The 13,271-nt window shown below is 48.4% G+C and overlaps 1 protein-coding gene across 1 annotated transcript; it reads left to right on the top strand.

The window, feature by feature from the left end:
• Positions 1-8,007: 8,007 nt before the first annotated feature.
• Positions 8,008-10,812, top strand: LOC308551005 (paraneoplastic antigen Ma6F-like; the record flags this gene model as incomplete). Its single annotated transcript, XM_081125399.1, has 2 exons — positions 8,008-8,157; positions 9,730-10,812. The coding sequence occupies 2 exons, from the start codon at positions 8,008-8,010 to the stop codon at positions 10,810-10,812; spliced, it is 1,233 nt and encodes a 410-aa protein (XP_080981525.1).
• Positions 10,813-13,271: the final 2,459 nt, after the last annotated feature.

The following is a 13,271-nucleotide window of genomic DNA, read 5'->3' as shown; positions in this document are numbered from 1 at the left end:
AGCTCCTTTGTCCTTGAGCAATTCCTAGAGAATATTGGCATCCGAGGTTCACCGAAGGAGAAGAGTGAGAGCCTCATGCCAGGAGGGGATTCTGGGACTGTAGCCCACATCCACCGTAGCGTGGAATGACTGTGCTCTGAATATGTAGTTGTAATAGGGCTATAAAAATAGAGATGGGGAGACAGTGCACAGTTGTCTTAAACTGCTCTAGGGTTACCATATGGCTGGTGGTAGCATTACTACAGTTAGTCTGGAGAGCATCAGAATGCTTATAGCGAAAGTGAGAGACCTATGAAGAAATATCGATAAACCCACAACTGTATTGGGACAGACATTTCCAATATTTTATTATAAAGAATTTCAAACACATGCCCAGCCACCCTAGACAGAGTAATATAACAAAAGTCCATGGACACACCAGTCAGCTGCTATCCACACATGGCCATCTCTTCTTCATCCACCTCCCTTTATTGTAGCAGGAGGCTCAAGACCTCTGAGAGAAGTGGCCTCACAGCTGCAAGCAGGGATGGCACCCAGAGGGCAGCAAGTCCAGATTCAGCCACTGTGCAGCAGGTACCCAGAACCTCAGTGAAGGAGGGGCCTGGAGAAGGGGTCCAGAGCAAGCAAGCCCCTCGCTCAGGAGGGAAGGATCTGAGCTGAGTCCTTTATTGGCTCCTCTTACTCCATCCTTCTGTTAACATTGGTGTTTGTTAATAGGTATGAATATTTAGAGGCTTCATACTACTTAGTGGAAGATAGATCAATAAAAATGATCCATCCTGAGAAACTGAGAGGAAAAAAGATTAAAAAAAGCACACAACAAAACAGAACCTCGGTAAGTTGTGGGACAATGTAAAAAGGTCTAACGTGTATTTGGGATCCCAGGAGAAAAAACACTGTAGTAATTTCACTGACATAAATAAATATTACATATCTACAATTATAGTCTACATATTTAAATCCAAGAACCATCACTGGTAAACAATGTTCGGGGAATTATTAACACGTGATCACACCACATCTCAAGCAGTAATTGGTTCTGTTTGGTGTGGTGTGACTTTCTGCAGCAGTTTTATTTATTTATTTTTCTAATTTTATGCCCTTTTTTAAAAAAGTTATCTTTATTGTTGAAAGTATTACAGACATCCCCTTTTTCCCAGTTGACCCCCTCCACTCTTCTCCTACGCCCTCCCCAGGCCTTCCCCCGAACTATTGTTTGTCCATGGGCTATGCATATATGCATATAAGTTCTTTGGTTGATCTCTTCCCCTCCCTGCTTCCCTCTGAAATACATCAGTCTGTTGCATGCTTCAGTGTCTCTAGATCTATTTTGTTTGTCAGTTTATTTTTCTCATTAGATTCCACATATAACTGAGATCATGTGATATTTGTCTTTCTCTGGTGTATTTTGATTAGCATAATACTCTCCAGGTCCCTTTGTGCTGTCTCAAAGGGTAAGGGATCCTTCTTTTTTACAGCTGCATAGTATTTCATGGTATAAATGTAATGCATGTGGGCCAGCAGATGTTCTGACCTGCACTAAACCATGCCCCAGCCATGTGCATTTGTTTACTCTTGATGACTGGTGAATGCATGCATTTACTAGACCTATTCAGTATAAATTTAAAATTACAATAATACATATAGAAAACTTTTCTGTGAAATTAAATTTTTCATACATACTTAATTTTAATCACACAAATGTGTCTACATAAGTAAAAACAGGTAAACTATTTTGTCAATTTTTAACAGATGCATTCAGAAAACCTACTTTATTATATAATGGACTTTTGGCTTTAACGGAAACCCCTTCACCCGAATTAGTCCATTACATCGAGGTTTTACAGTATTTTGTTATAGATGCCTGTATGGACTAAGATAGGCAGTAAAAAGATAGATGTAAATTTAACCATATAAAAATTACACTCAGTGTTAATGGGTTATATACTCCAATGAAAAGGTAGAGATTGTCAGCATGAAGAAAAGAGCAAGGATTTTGCTGTCTACAAGAGATGCAATTTAAAAATAAAGACTCAGCCTGGCCGGGCGTGGCTCAGCGGCTGAGCATTGACCTAGGATCCAGGCGATTGGGGTTCGATTCCCGGTCGGGGCACACGCCCCAGTTGCGGGCTCTGGCTAGATCAATGACTCTCTCATCACTGATGTTTCTCTCTCTCTCTCTCTCCCCCTCTCCTTTTCTCTCTCTGAAATCAATAAAGATATATTTAAAAAAATAAAATAAAATAAAAATACTCAGATGAGTTGATAGTAAGAGGATCCAAAATAATATACCATGCAAAAAGTAAGCATAAGAAAGTGGGAATGGCTACCTTAATACTAGACATAACAGATTTAAAGATGACTATTACCCGAGATGAAAGGTAATAATGATATATGTGTTAATTAATCGGAAACACATAGAGTTCATAAATGTATTTGTACCTTATAATAACAAGCTTAAAATACATAAAAACAAAAGTTGATAAAATAAAGGGAGAAACAGACATTTTCCACAGTTATAGTGGGAAATTTTAACACTCTTGCCTCAGCAATTGATACTAGACAAGAAGTCAGTAAAAATATATCCTTATGATATTTTCAACCACAATAGAAAACAAATTATAAAGAAAATTTGCCCCATTTGCCACAACGGGCTCTCTATTTGCCAGCTTACCCCACTAACTCCCCTACCTTGTTGGTAGGCCATTTTGTCCATGGAGGGCCAATGGGTGTGGTGGTTGTTTTTAGAGTTTCAAGACTTGGTACATCAAGCCCTCACTACCCGTGGTCAATATGTTACAGGAGGCTACTGTAACATATTGCCTCCTCACGTGCTTTTCAGATCCAATCATTTGTCCTGTACCCAGATGCCGAGAACTTTCTGGGAAGCTCTCGAGGCCTTAAGACGGAGAACTTGGGAGACGCAGCCCCTTGGTTCCTGGCTGCGCAGCGGAGGTGAGCTCTTCAGCCCTTTTGGAGTGGGACTCCAGAGTCGTCCACAGAGGCCGAAAAAGTAAGGCCATGGGCTGGGGTTTGGCGGGGACTCCGGAGCTGGAATTGGGGGGACAGCTCCCGGGTGAGGTGGTCGGAGAGGAGGGCTAACATGTCGGGGTGCGGGAGCGGGAACTAGGCGCCCGCCACGAAGCAGGGCTGCTGACTAAGAGGGGCTGAGGGCAGGATTCCCAGTTGGGGGTCCACAGGGTTACTGCCGCTGGCTGAGAGGGGGCAGGTGGCAGTGCTCTGGTGTGGGGAGGCAGCGAGTGGTGTTAATGGTTAAGCAGCCTAAGCTGTTGGGAGGGCGTGGAAGGGAGGGCTCCCCAGTGCTGGAGGGGAGAACGACAATTGTGCTTAGAGGAGGACAGAGAGCAGGGTCACCTACGGAGCTGCTGGGCCGGCTTTGGGAGCTCCATTGAGGAAAAGGCTGCTGCCTGCGGATGGGTGGGTGTGGGGCAGGCACGCTCTTGGTGCCCCAATGTGAGGGGAAGACTGACGCATACTGTAGGGGTGAAGGGAGGGCTGGTGGCCAAGGTGGGGCTATTGGGAGGACCCTCTAGTGTGGGGAGCTTCCATTGTGCGTGTGAGGCGGCAGAAAAGGAGAACACTGGCCTCCAGGCTAGGAGGGCTGCTCCTGCTCCGGTTGCGGAGAGCTGAAATGGGCGGGCTACCAGCTCCATTGCGTTTGGGTTCCGGGCTTTAGCACTGGTGGTGGTGATGGGGGGAGGGCTCCCTGGTGTAGGGAGGCTGGAGGGGACTGCTAGTGGCCTAGCAAGTGTGGGCACGGTTCTCACGAACACAGAGGCCGCCTTCTGGGGCCACTGGGGAGGAGGACTGGCTGTGGGTGTGGAGAACAGGGGAAGGGGACCAGTATGGGGGTGGGGGAGGGATCCCTGGTGTGAGGAGGCTAACGTCTGAGCATGTGGGGGCGCCCTCCTTGAAGCGAGTGCCACAGGCGGGGGGGGGGGGGGGCGGCAGGGCACAGCATGGGAGGGCCCTTTGCAGGGCGGGTGAGGGTGGCGCCCCCTGCGTTCAGGGAGGGAATGGGCTGGAAGGTAGAGCCACTGGCTGAGGGTGGGAGAGGAGCCGCCTGGCAGGTGGGGAGCGGGTGATGGATGGTGAGAGGGGGATGTGCTAGGGTTGCTGTGATCTGGTGGAGGCTGCTGGATACTGCAAATGGACTGTGTGTGTAGAGGATGCGGTTTGGGAAGAGGGATGAGGCGCTACAGTTGGAATCTGAAAGGCTACCGGTCACCTCCGTGGGGGGTGGAATAGGGATTGCAGTGTCCAGAGGGGCAAGGCCTTGGCCTCCACAGAAAATATAGATTCTTTACAATATAGATTTCTTGTACATTCACCCAGACACACCATACATCCAGCCATAAAAAAGTCTCCATACATTTAAAAGGATTGCACTTTTACTTAATAACTTATCTTGTTTTATTAACATATCTCTAAATATTTGGAAACCCATGGATCAAAGAAAATCACAAAGGAACTTAGAAAATATTTTGTGCCCCAAGCAGAGAACAGCCAAAGAACATATGCATATATGCATAATCCATGGACACAGACAATACTGTGGGGAAAGCCTGGGGTGGGGCGGGAGCTGGGTGGAGGGGAGCAATGGAGGAAAAAAGGGGACATCTGTAATGCCCTCAACAATAAAGATATATACATTTTTAAAATACTCAATGAATGCAACAGAAGTCAGAAACAGAAAGGGGGACAAAAATATGTGAAACAAATAGAAAACGAATAATAAGATGGTAAATTAAAACCAATCAATACTGCATTAAATTTAAAAAGGTTAAGCAACCCAATTAAAAGACAGATAGTAACAAATTTCCTAAAAACACCAACAAGAAAAAACAAGAAAATATTTTGTGCCAAATATTTTAATAAGAAAAAGATACAACTCACCAAAATTAGTGGGAAGAAACGGAAAAAACAACCAGAAGAAAGTGTATTGCTCTAAATTCTTAAAGTAGAAAAGAAGAAGGCATACAATCAATGACTTAATGGTCAATTTAAAGAAGCTAGAAGAGTGAAATAAATGTAAAATGAGTTGATTGAAAAAAATAATAGGGCTGCCCTGGCCGGGTGGCTCAGTTGGTTGGAGCATCATCCCTGCACCAAAAGGTTGCAGGTTTGATTCCTGGTCTGGGTACATACCTAGGCTGTGGGTTTGATCCCCAGTCAGGGTGCGTAGGGGAGGCAACCGATCAATGTTTCTCTCTCAAATCGATGTCTCTCTCTGTCTCTTCCTCCTTAAAAAAAAAAAAAAAAAAAGAATAAACATATCCTTGGGTGAAGATACAAAAAAATATAATAGGGCTAAGAGAGGAAATCAGTGACAGAAAGCAAATTATAGAGACAATTAACAGAGCCATATCATGGTTCGTTTTAAAGAGCAATGTAACTTATAAAGCCTAAGCAAGACTAATTGCAAAAAAGGAGAAACAGCACTAATCAGTAATATCGGGAATGAAAGAGGGTTACCGCTACAAATCAAACAGACATTAAAAAGAGAATGAGGGCGTATTACGAAAACATCATGCCCCAACGTGAAAACTTGTCAAATTCCTTGGAAAAAAGGTGACTTCCTAAAACTGATGCCAGAAAAAAATAAAGTATGACTAGCATCTTTTTTTAATTGTTGACAGTATTATAGATGTCCCCCTTCTTACCCCCTTAGTCCCCCCTCCACCCAGCCCTGCCCCACCCCAGGCCTTCACCACGCTATTGTCTGTGTCCATGGGCTATGCATATATGCATGTAAATTCTCTGGTTAATCTCTGCCCGTCCTCCCCACGCCCCTCCCCTCTGAGGTCTGTCAGTCTGTTCCATGCATCCATGTCTCTGGGCCTATTTTGTTCGTCAGTTTATTTTGTTCATTAGATTCCGCACGTAAGTGAGATCATGGGATGCTTGTCTTTCTCTGCCTGGCTTATTTCGCTTAGCATAAAATTCTCCAGGTCCATCCATACTGTCCCAAAGGGTACGAGATTCTTCTTTACAGCTGTATAGTATTCCATGGTGTAAATGTCCCACAGCTTTTTTATCCACTTAGCTACTGATGGGCACTTGGGCTGTTTCCAGATCTTAGCTATTGTAAATTGCACTGCTATGAACATAGGGCTGCATATATCCTTTCTGATTGGTGTTTCAAGAGTCTTAGGATATATTCCCAGAAGTGGGATCACTGGGTCAAACGGCAACTCCATTTTTAATTTTTTGAGGAAACTCCATACTGTTTTCCCTAGTGGCTGCACCAGTCTGCATTCCCACCAGCAGTGTCCTAGGGTTCCCCTTTTTTCCACACCCTCGCCAGCACTTTTACTGATGGCAGCCACTCTGGCAAGTGTGAGATGATATCTCCTTGTAGTTTTAATTTGCATCTCCCTGATGATTAGTGACTTTGAGCATCTTTTCATGTGTCTCTTGGCCATCTGTATGTCCTCTTTGGAGAAGTGTCTATTCAGGTCTTTTGCCCATTTTTTAATTGGATTGTTTGTCTTCCTGGTGTTGAATTCTATGTGTTCTTTATCTACTTTGGAAATTAACCCCTTATCAGATATATCATTGGCAAATATGTTCTGCCGTACAGTGGGTTCCCTTTTCATTTTGTTGATGGTTTCTTTTGCTGTGCAGAAGCTTTTTAGTTTGATGTAGTCCCATTTGTTTATGTTTTCCTTTCTTTCTCTTGCCCTAAGAGATGTATTGGTGAAAATACTGCTACTTGAGATGTCTGTGATTTTACTCCTATTTTCTCCTAAGATTTTTATGGTTTTGTGATTTACATTTAAGTCTTTTATCCATTTTGAGTTTATTTTTGTTTATGGTGTAAGTTGGTGGTCTAGTTTTATTTTTTTGCATGTAGCTGTCCAATTTTCCCAACACCATTTTTTAAAAAAAATTTATTATTATTATTTTTTTACTGAATGATTCCTAAATGTTTTTTTATTTCATATCTGTGGAATTAAAAAAACAGATTACTCAGAAATAATAGGTAGAAGAAAATAGATCACTCTGGTAAAAATCAGACATCAGTACTCACACTGGCACATCAGTACTCACACTCCCCCATTTCTCTCCCTTGGCTCTCCTCATTAAACAAGATAAGGTCAATGCTTCCCAGTGCCTATTAGCGTGAAATAATCTTTAGTGGATAGTTCATGTGGGTTGAAATTACACCTTAGCATATGAACCCAACACCATTTATTGAAGAGACTGTCTTTACTCCATTGTATGCTCTTGCCTCCTTTGTCAAATATTAATTGACCATATTGGCTTGGGTTGATTTCTGGGGTATCTATTCTGTTCCATTTGTCTATATGCCTGTTCTTGTGCCCGTACCAGGCTGTTTTGATTACAATGGCTTTGTAGTACAGTTTGATAGCCAGTATTGTGATCCCTCCAACTTTGTTCTTCTTTCTCAAGATTGCTGAGGGTATTTAGAGTCTTTTTTGGTTCCATATAAATTTTTGGAATATTTGTTCTAGATCTGTGAAATATGCTGTTGGTATTTTAATAGGAATTGCATTGAATCTATAAATTGCTTTGGGTAGTATGAAAATTTTAATGATGTTAATTATTCCAATCCATGAACACGGTATATGCTTTCACTTGTTTGTATCTACTGTCCTTTAGCTGAGAACCAAGTCCTCTGGTACTCATCTTCAGCTTGCTCTGTGAACAGCCTCTCAGGTGTGCTACAGTCAGTCAGCCCCACCACTTACTTCCACTTCCAGAGTGCAACTAGCATTATATCTTGTAAGTTTATTTATTTTCAAAAAAGTTACCTAAAATCAAACAAACAAAACAGGGAGGGGAGGCACTCCAAGCCTCTGCTGGGAGGAGCATGGGGCTCTTATTGGGCAGTGGGTTGGGCTGTGTAGTATGAACATGATTCTCTCCCTTTTGCACCCACAGGACAAGGACCACACTGCCACAGCCTGCACACCCCTGTCCAATCACTTCTTCTCACCCTTCAAGTCCTCAGTGATGGCGATGGCTCTTGCGATACTGCAGGACTGGTGTGGTTTGATGGCCGTGAATGCACAGCGCTCCCTGCTCATCCTGGGCATTCCAGATGACTGTGAGGACCAGGAGTTCCAGGAGGCTGTGCAGGCTGCCCTGAGACACCTGGGCAGGTACCGAGTGCTGGGCAAGATCTTTAGAAGGGAGCTCCAGTCCAGGGTTGCCTTGATTGAGTTCACTGAGTATTTAAACCGAAGTTTCATCCCCCGACAAATACCAGGCAGGGGGGGACCCTGGACTGTGGTCTTCCTGCCCCAGGTCCCTGATTCTGAGTCACAGGATAGACCCGATTTTCCTGCACAGCCCCAGAGGCGAGCAGTGGCTGGCAGGGCAGGTGAGGCAGGAGCTGCAGATGAGGAAGCTGCAGGTGAGGCAGGACCTGCAGGTGAGTCAAAACCCTCTGATGAGGCAGAAGCTGAAGTTCTGTCAGTAGATCCAGGTGAGGAGGGAGTTAAAGGTGAGATTGGAGCTGCAGGTGAGGAAGAAACTGCAGGCGAAGAAGGAGCTGAAGGCGAGGATGGACCTGCAGGTGAGAGAGCTGCAGGTGAAGGGGCTGCAGGTGAGGCAGCTGTAGGTGAGGGAGCTGCAGGTGAGGGAGCTGTAGGTGAGGGAGCAGCTGTAGGTGAGGGAGCTGCAGGTGAGGGAGCTGCAGGTGAGGGAGCTGTAGGTGAGGGAGCAGCTGTAGGTGAGGGAGCTGCAGGTGAGGGAGCTGTAGGTGAGGGAGCTGTAGGTGAGGGAGCTGCAGGTGAGGGAGCTGTAGGTGAGGCACCTGTAGGTGAGGGAGCTGTAGGTGAGGGAGCTGTAGGTGAGGCACCTGTAGGTGAGGGAGCTGTAGGTGAGGGAGCTGTAGGTGAGGGAGCTGTAGGTGAGGGAGCTGTAGGTGAAGGAGCTGTAGGTGAGGGAGCTGTAGGTGAGGGAGCTGTAGGTGAGGGAGCTGTAGGTGAGGGAGCTGTAGGTGAGGGAGCTGTAGGTGAGGCACCTGTAGGTGAGGGAGCTGTAGGTGAGGGAGCTGTAGATGAAGCAGCTGTAGGTGAAGGAGCTGTAGGTGAGGCAGCTGTAGGTGAGGGAGCTGTAGGTGAGGGAGCTGTAGGTGAGGCAGCTGTAAGTGAGGGAGCTGTAGGTGAGGCACCTGTAGGTGAGGGAGCTGTAGATGAAGCAGCTGTAGGTGAAGGAGCTGTAGGTGAGGCAGCTGTAGGTGAGGGAGCTGTAGGTGAGGGAGCTGTAGGTGAGGCAGCTGTAAGTGAGGGAGCTGTAGGTGAGGGAGCTGTAGGTGAAGGAGCTGTAGGTGAGGCAGCTGCAGGTGAGGCAGCTGCAGGTGAGGGAGCTGTAGGTGAGGCACCTGTAGGTGAGGCACCTGTAGGTGAGGGAGCTGTAGGTGAGGCAGCCGTAGGTGAGGGAGCTGCAGGTGAGGCAGCTGTAGGTGAGGAAGAAGCTGCAGGCGAGGTAGGAGCTGAGGATGAAGCAGGAGGTTCAGATGAGGAGGGAGCTTCAGGTGACACAGGAATTGCAGGTATGGCAGGATCTGTGAGTATGGCAGGAGCCGCAGGTGAGGCAGGATCTCCAGGTGAGGAAGCTGTGGGTATGGCAGGAGCCCCAGGACAGGCAGGAGCTTGGAACCAGCAATGGAGGCAGGCTTTGCAGCCTGTGCTGGAAAATATGGCCTACCAGGAACTGAGAGCCTTTTCTGGGATGGAAGAGCCAGGCCATGAGGAGGAGTCCTTTGAGAGCTGGCTGGACCATGCCAACGACATGCTGTACCTGTGGCGCCACATATCGGAAAGGGAGAGGAGGAGGAGGCTGGTGGAGAGCTTGCATGGCCCTGCACTGGATCTTGTGAGCGGCCTCCTGGATGAAAATCCTGACATCGCTGCTCAGGACTGCCTGGCCACACTGATTCAGGTGTTTGGGAACAAGGACACCCAAACTACCGCGCGGCTGAAGTTCATGACTTGTGCCCAGCGGCCCCAGGAGACACTCTTTGCCTACGTGATGCGCCTGGAAGGCCTGCTGCAGGCAGCCATGGAGAAGGGGGCCATCCAACCCTCCACGGCAGACCAGGTGCGTGCTCGGCAGGTGCTGATGCGGGCCCGCCCCAACGAGACTCTCTGGAACAAGCTGAGGAGGATGCGGCTGGAGAGGAGACCTCCTGGCTTCCTGGGGATGCTTCGGCTCATTAGGGAGTCAGAGGCATGGGAGGCCACTCCAACTATGAGCCAGCAGTTTCAAGTGGAAGAAGGAGTCTGTGTGGACATTGGAGACCTCGCTGCTGCCCAGGCTGTCCCAGCCCATGAAGATGCTGCCCAGGCCACTCCAGCCCATGAAGATGCTGCTCAGGCCACCCCAGCCCATGAAGATGCTGCTCAGGCTGCCCTTTCTGAGCAAGACAGTGCCGAGGTCGCTCAGGCCAATGCAGCGGCCACTGAGGTGCGTCCTGCCACTGCCGATCCTGATGAGCCTGCTCCTGAAACCCGTGATGCCACCGGGGCAGATCCTGCCCCTGAGGAGACCACCAAAGCATTCCTTGCTTCTCAGAGAGATGGAAATGCTCTGGCTCCTGCAGGTCTAGATCAGGCAGGACCCTCCCCTGCCCACATGGGCAGTGCTTTTGGGGTGGGCCTAGGAGGTCCTGGTAGTGATCCAGAGGTCCTGGCCCAGGAAGGAGACGAGGGGGCTGAGGAGCCCCATGAGGAGGGGCTCATGCCCATCCTGGAGGAGTCCGGAAGTGAGGATGGGGCTGGGGAGATGAGTTCCTCTGAGCCTTCCTTGGGCAAATAGGCTTGGAAGACCCAGTGGCCTCCTGTCCTCTCAGGCAACAGAGCCCTGGAGGCAGGGGAAGGCCAAGCCAGGGCAGCCACCTCACCCCACAGGGAAGGGTTTGCCCAGCCCCCCCCACTACTCCCAAGGGGTCCTGACCACCGCCATCAGCCCTTCCAAGTGACCAATATGACCATGTGTGACACCAATGGGAGGAGGAGAGATGCCCCCTCATAGTACCACCACATCCAGCCCCAAACCATACTCACTCAGGCAGCCACCCTGGGAGTACCCCTGAGCAGCCAGTCCCAGCCCACGTGAGGGGCACCTGAATATATCTACCACCTGCCTTGGACTGGGAGACTTTAGGGGCCATCTCAAGGGTGCCAGTCTCAGGGACCCCCATCCTCCATCTCCTGGGTAGCCCCCACTCTGTTTCTCTATAGACCCCATACTGACCCTCGTGTGAAGTAATCACTGCCCCCCCCCCCCCACACACACATTAGCCATGGTTCCTGTGCAGAACCACTAGGTGTGTGTGAATCTGGGGCCTGTCCTGGCCTACCTACTGGGGCAGCCACCTCTCAGCCCCAACATGTGCTGTGAGCCCAACTGCCATCCAAGGCTCTGCCAGCTCTTGTCCCGTGTTGTGAGCTCAACCTCTGCTTTCTCGGTATAGATTTAGGCCAACTGCTGCTTGTTCTTGTTGAGATGTGTGTGTTCTTCTCTGAGCAGTTTTCTCCCTCCCCATCACAAACACCCTCCACCTCGGAGACCCTGTGCCCAGTCCCAGGAGAGGGTGGGAAGGACCGATGAATATGCACTTGGTGCTCACCCAGTGACCTCGGGAAGAAGTGAACCAGGACAGAAGGCTGCAAGGACACTGTGCTTTGATGTGTCACCTTATTGTTCTTTGTGACTCAGTTTCCTCAGCATGGTGGAGTGTCCCCTGCTGTGTTTTCCAGTGTCCTGTGTCTGTCCTGTGCAGGCCATAGGGCAGAGCCAGGCCCCAGCATGTCATCCAAAGGGGAAGGGGACCCCAGCAGGGAGTAGACATTGCCCTTGTCCATAGTCCTGCAAAATCCAATCAAAGGGCCCTCAGGGAGAGGGACTGTGGCAGTAGGGCTGTGGTGTGGGGGGCAGCTGAGGCACCTCATCAGAGGCCCCAGGAGAAGCAGGGGTAAGACCTCCGGGTTCTCATGACAGTTAGAAGTTCCTCTCTGTTGTCATTCCTTTTGTTCAATGGTTTCAGTAAATGTTTCTCTTCAGTAAATGTTATTGAATGTTTCAGCTGAGTTTTGCTGTGATCAATTGAGGGAAGTGTCTGCTGGGAGTGGGGTTGGGGGCCAGAAAAGGATTCCTGTTTAGCACCTATGGGAGACTTCTCCAGAGTAGGGTAGGTACTTTGGCAGACTAGGACATGATGAGGGTTTTTTGCATTTAATAGGTGAATTATGATGTTTTGGGGTTCCATTTGTTCTTGTCTTAGGACGATCCTGTCCCCTTGGTCTTTTGAAAATGGGTAAGGGTGATCCTGATTTTCTTGACTGGAGGCATGGAGCCACTGGCCTCCAGTGCCTGGGATTCTGGACTGCTGAATGTGTCTGATGTATGGAGTGGGGTCATGTAACAGAACTCATTCCCCAAAGGCCCATAGCATTGTTGGTGAGAAATCAGTACTAGACTGATAAGACTTTTATAAAAACCCCAACTGTATTTAAATTTGACGTATACTAAAATGTGAAAATATCACCACGGACCAATGACAGCACTTATTGAGCAACTCAAAATCACTAAACACTTTTGGGGTTTCTGGGAGAATGGGCGCTGACATATCCATAGCACCTCCACCTGTAAAAAGACTTGCTTCCAAGGACAAGACTAAGTTAGTGAGCTGCACATGGAGGGATCCAGGGAGGGGGTGCTCTCTGAAGGGGTAACATTCAGGGGTGGGAGGTCAGTATTCATGTTAAAGGCAGTTGGAAGCTTTTGGACCATTTAGGTGGGCCCTGTGGACACTGCTCATTCCTTCTGTCTGCAGAAGTTGCCACTTTATGAGGCTGAGTCCCACCTCCCATGAGAGGAGCAGAAAGTGCCAGGTCTGTGTTCTCCCAGCTTTTCTTGCTGCTAGGACATGGACTCATGACCAGGATACATTAATCAGATGCACCTGCTGTCAACTGAATTTGGGCCCAGAGGTGGGAAGAAGCAGGACCACATAGAATCCCCTTGGGTGGTGGGTGGCAGCAGGGGCAGTGAGACTTGTTGCCTGAGGAGCAGTGATAGCTATGATTCTCCTGGCAGCACCCGAGTCCCACATTGGTGATGCAAACCACAGTGTCTGTGCCCAGTCATGGGAAGGAGCCAGCCCAGCACTTTGCTATGATGTAGACCCTGGTTCCTCCAAGTCTGGCTCTTCAGCCCTTTCCAAACACCCATGAGCCACCTGCCATTCTTCAGTTAATTTCCCTTTGAGCTCC

The sequence above is a fragment of the Miniopterus schreibersii genome (genome assembly GCF_964146895.1).
Source record: "Miniopterus schreibersii genome assembly, chromosome: X".
NCBI lineage: Eukaryota > Metazoa > Chordata > Mammalia > Chiroptera > Miniopteridae > Miniopterus > Miniopterus schreibersii.
This window is presented reverse-complemented; position numbering and strand designations above follow the sequence as displayed.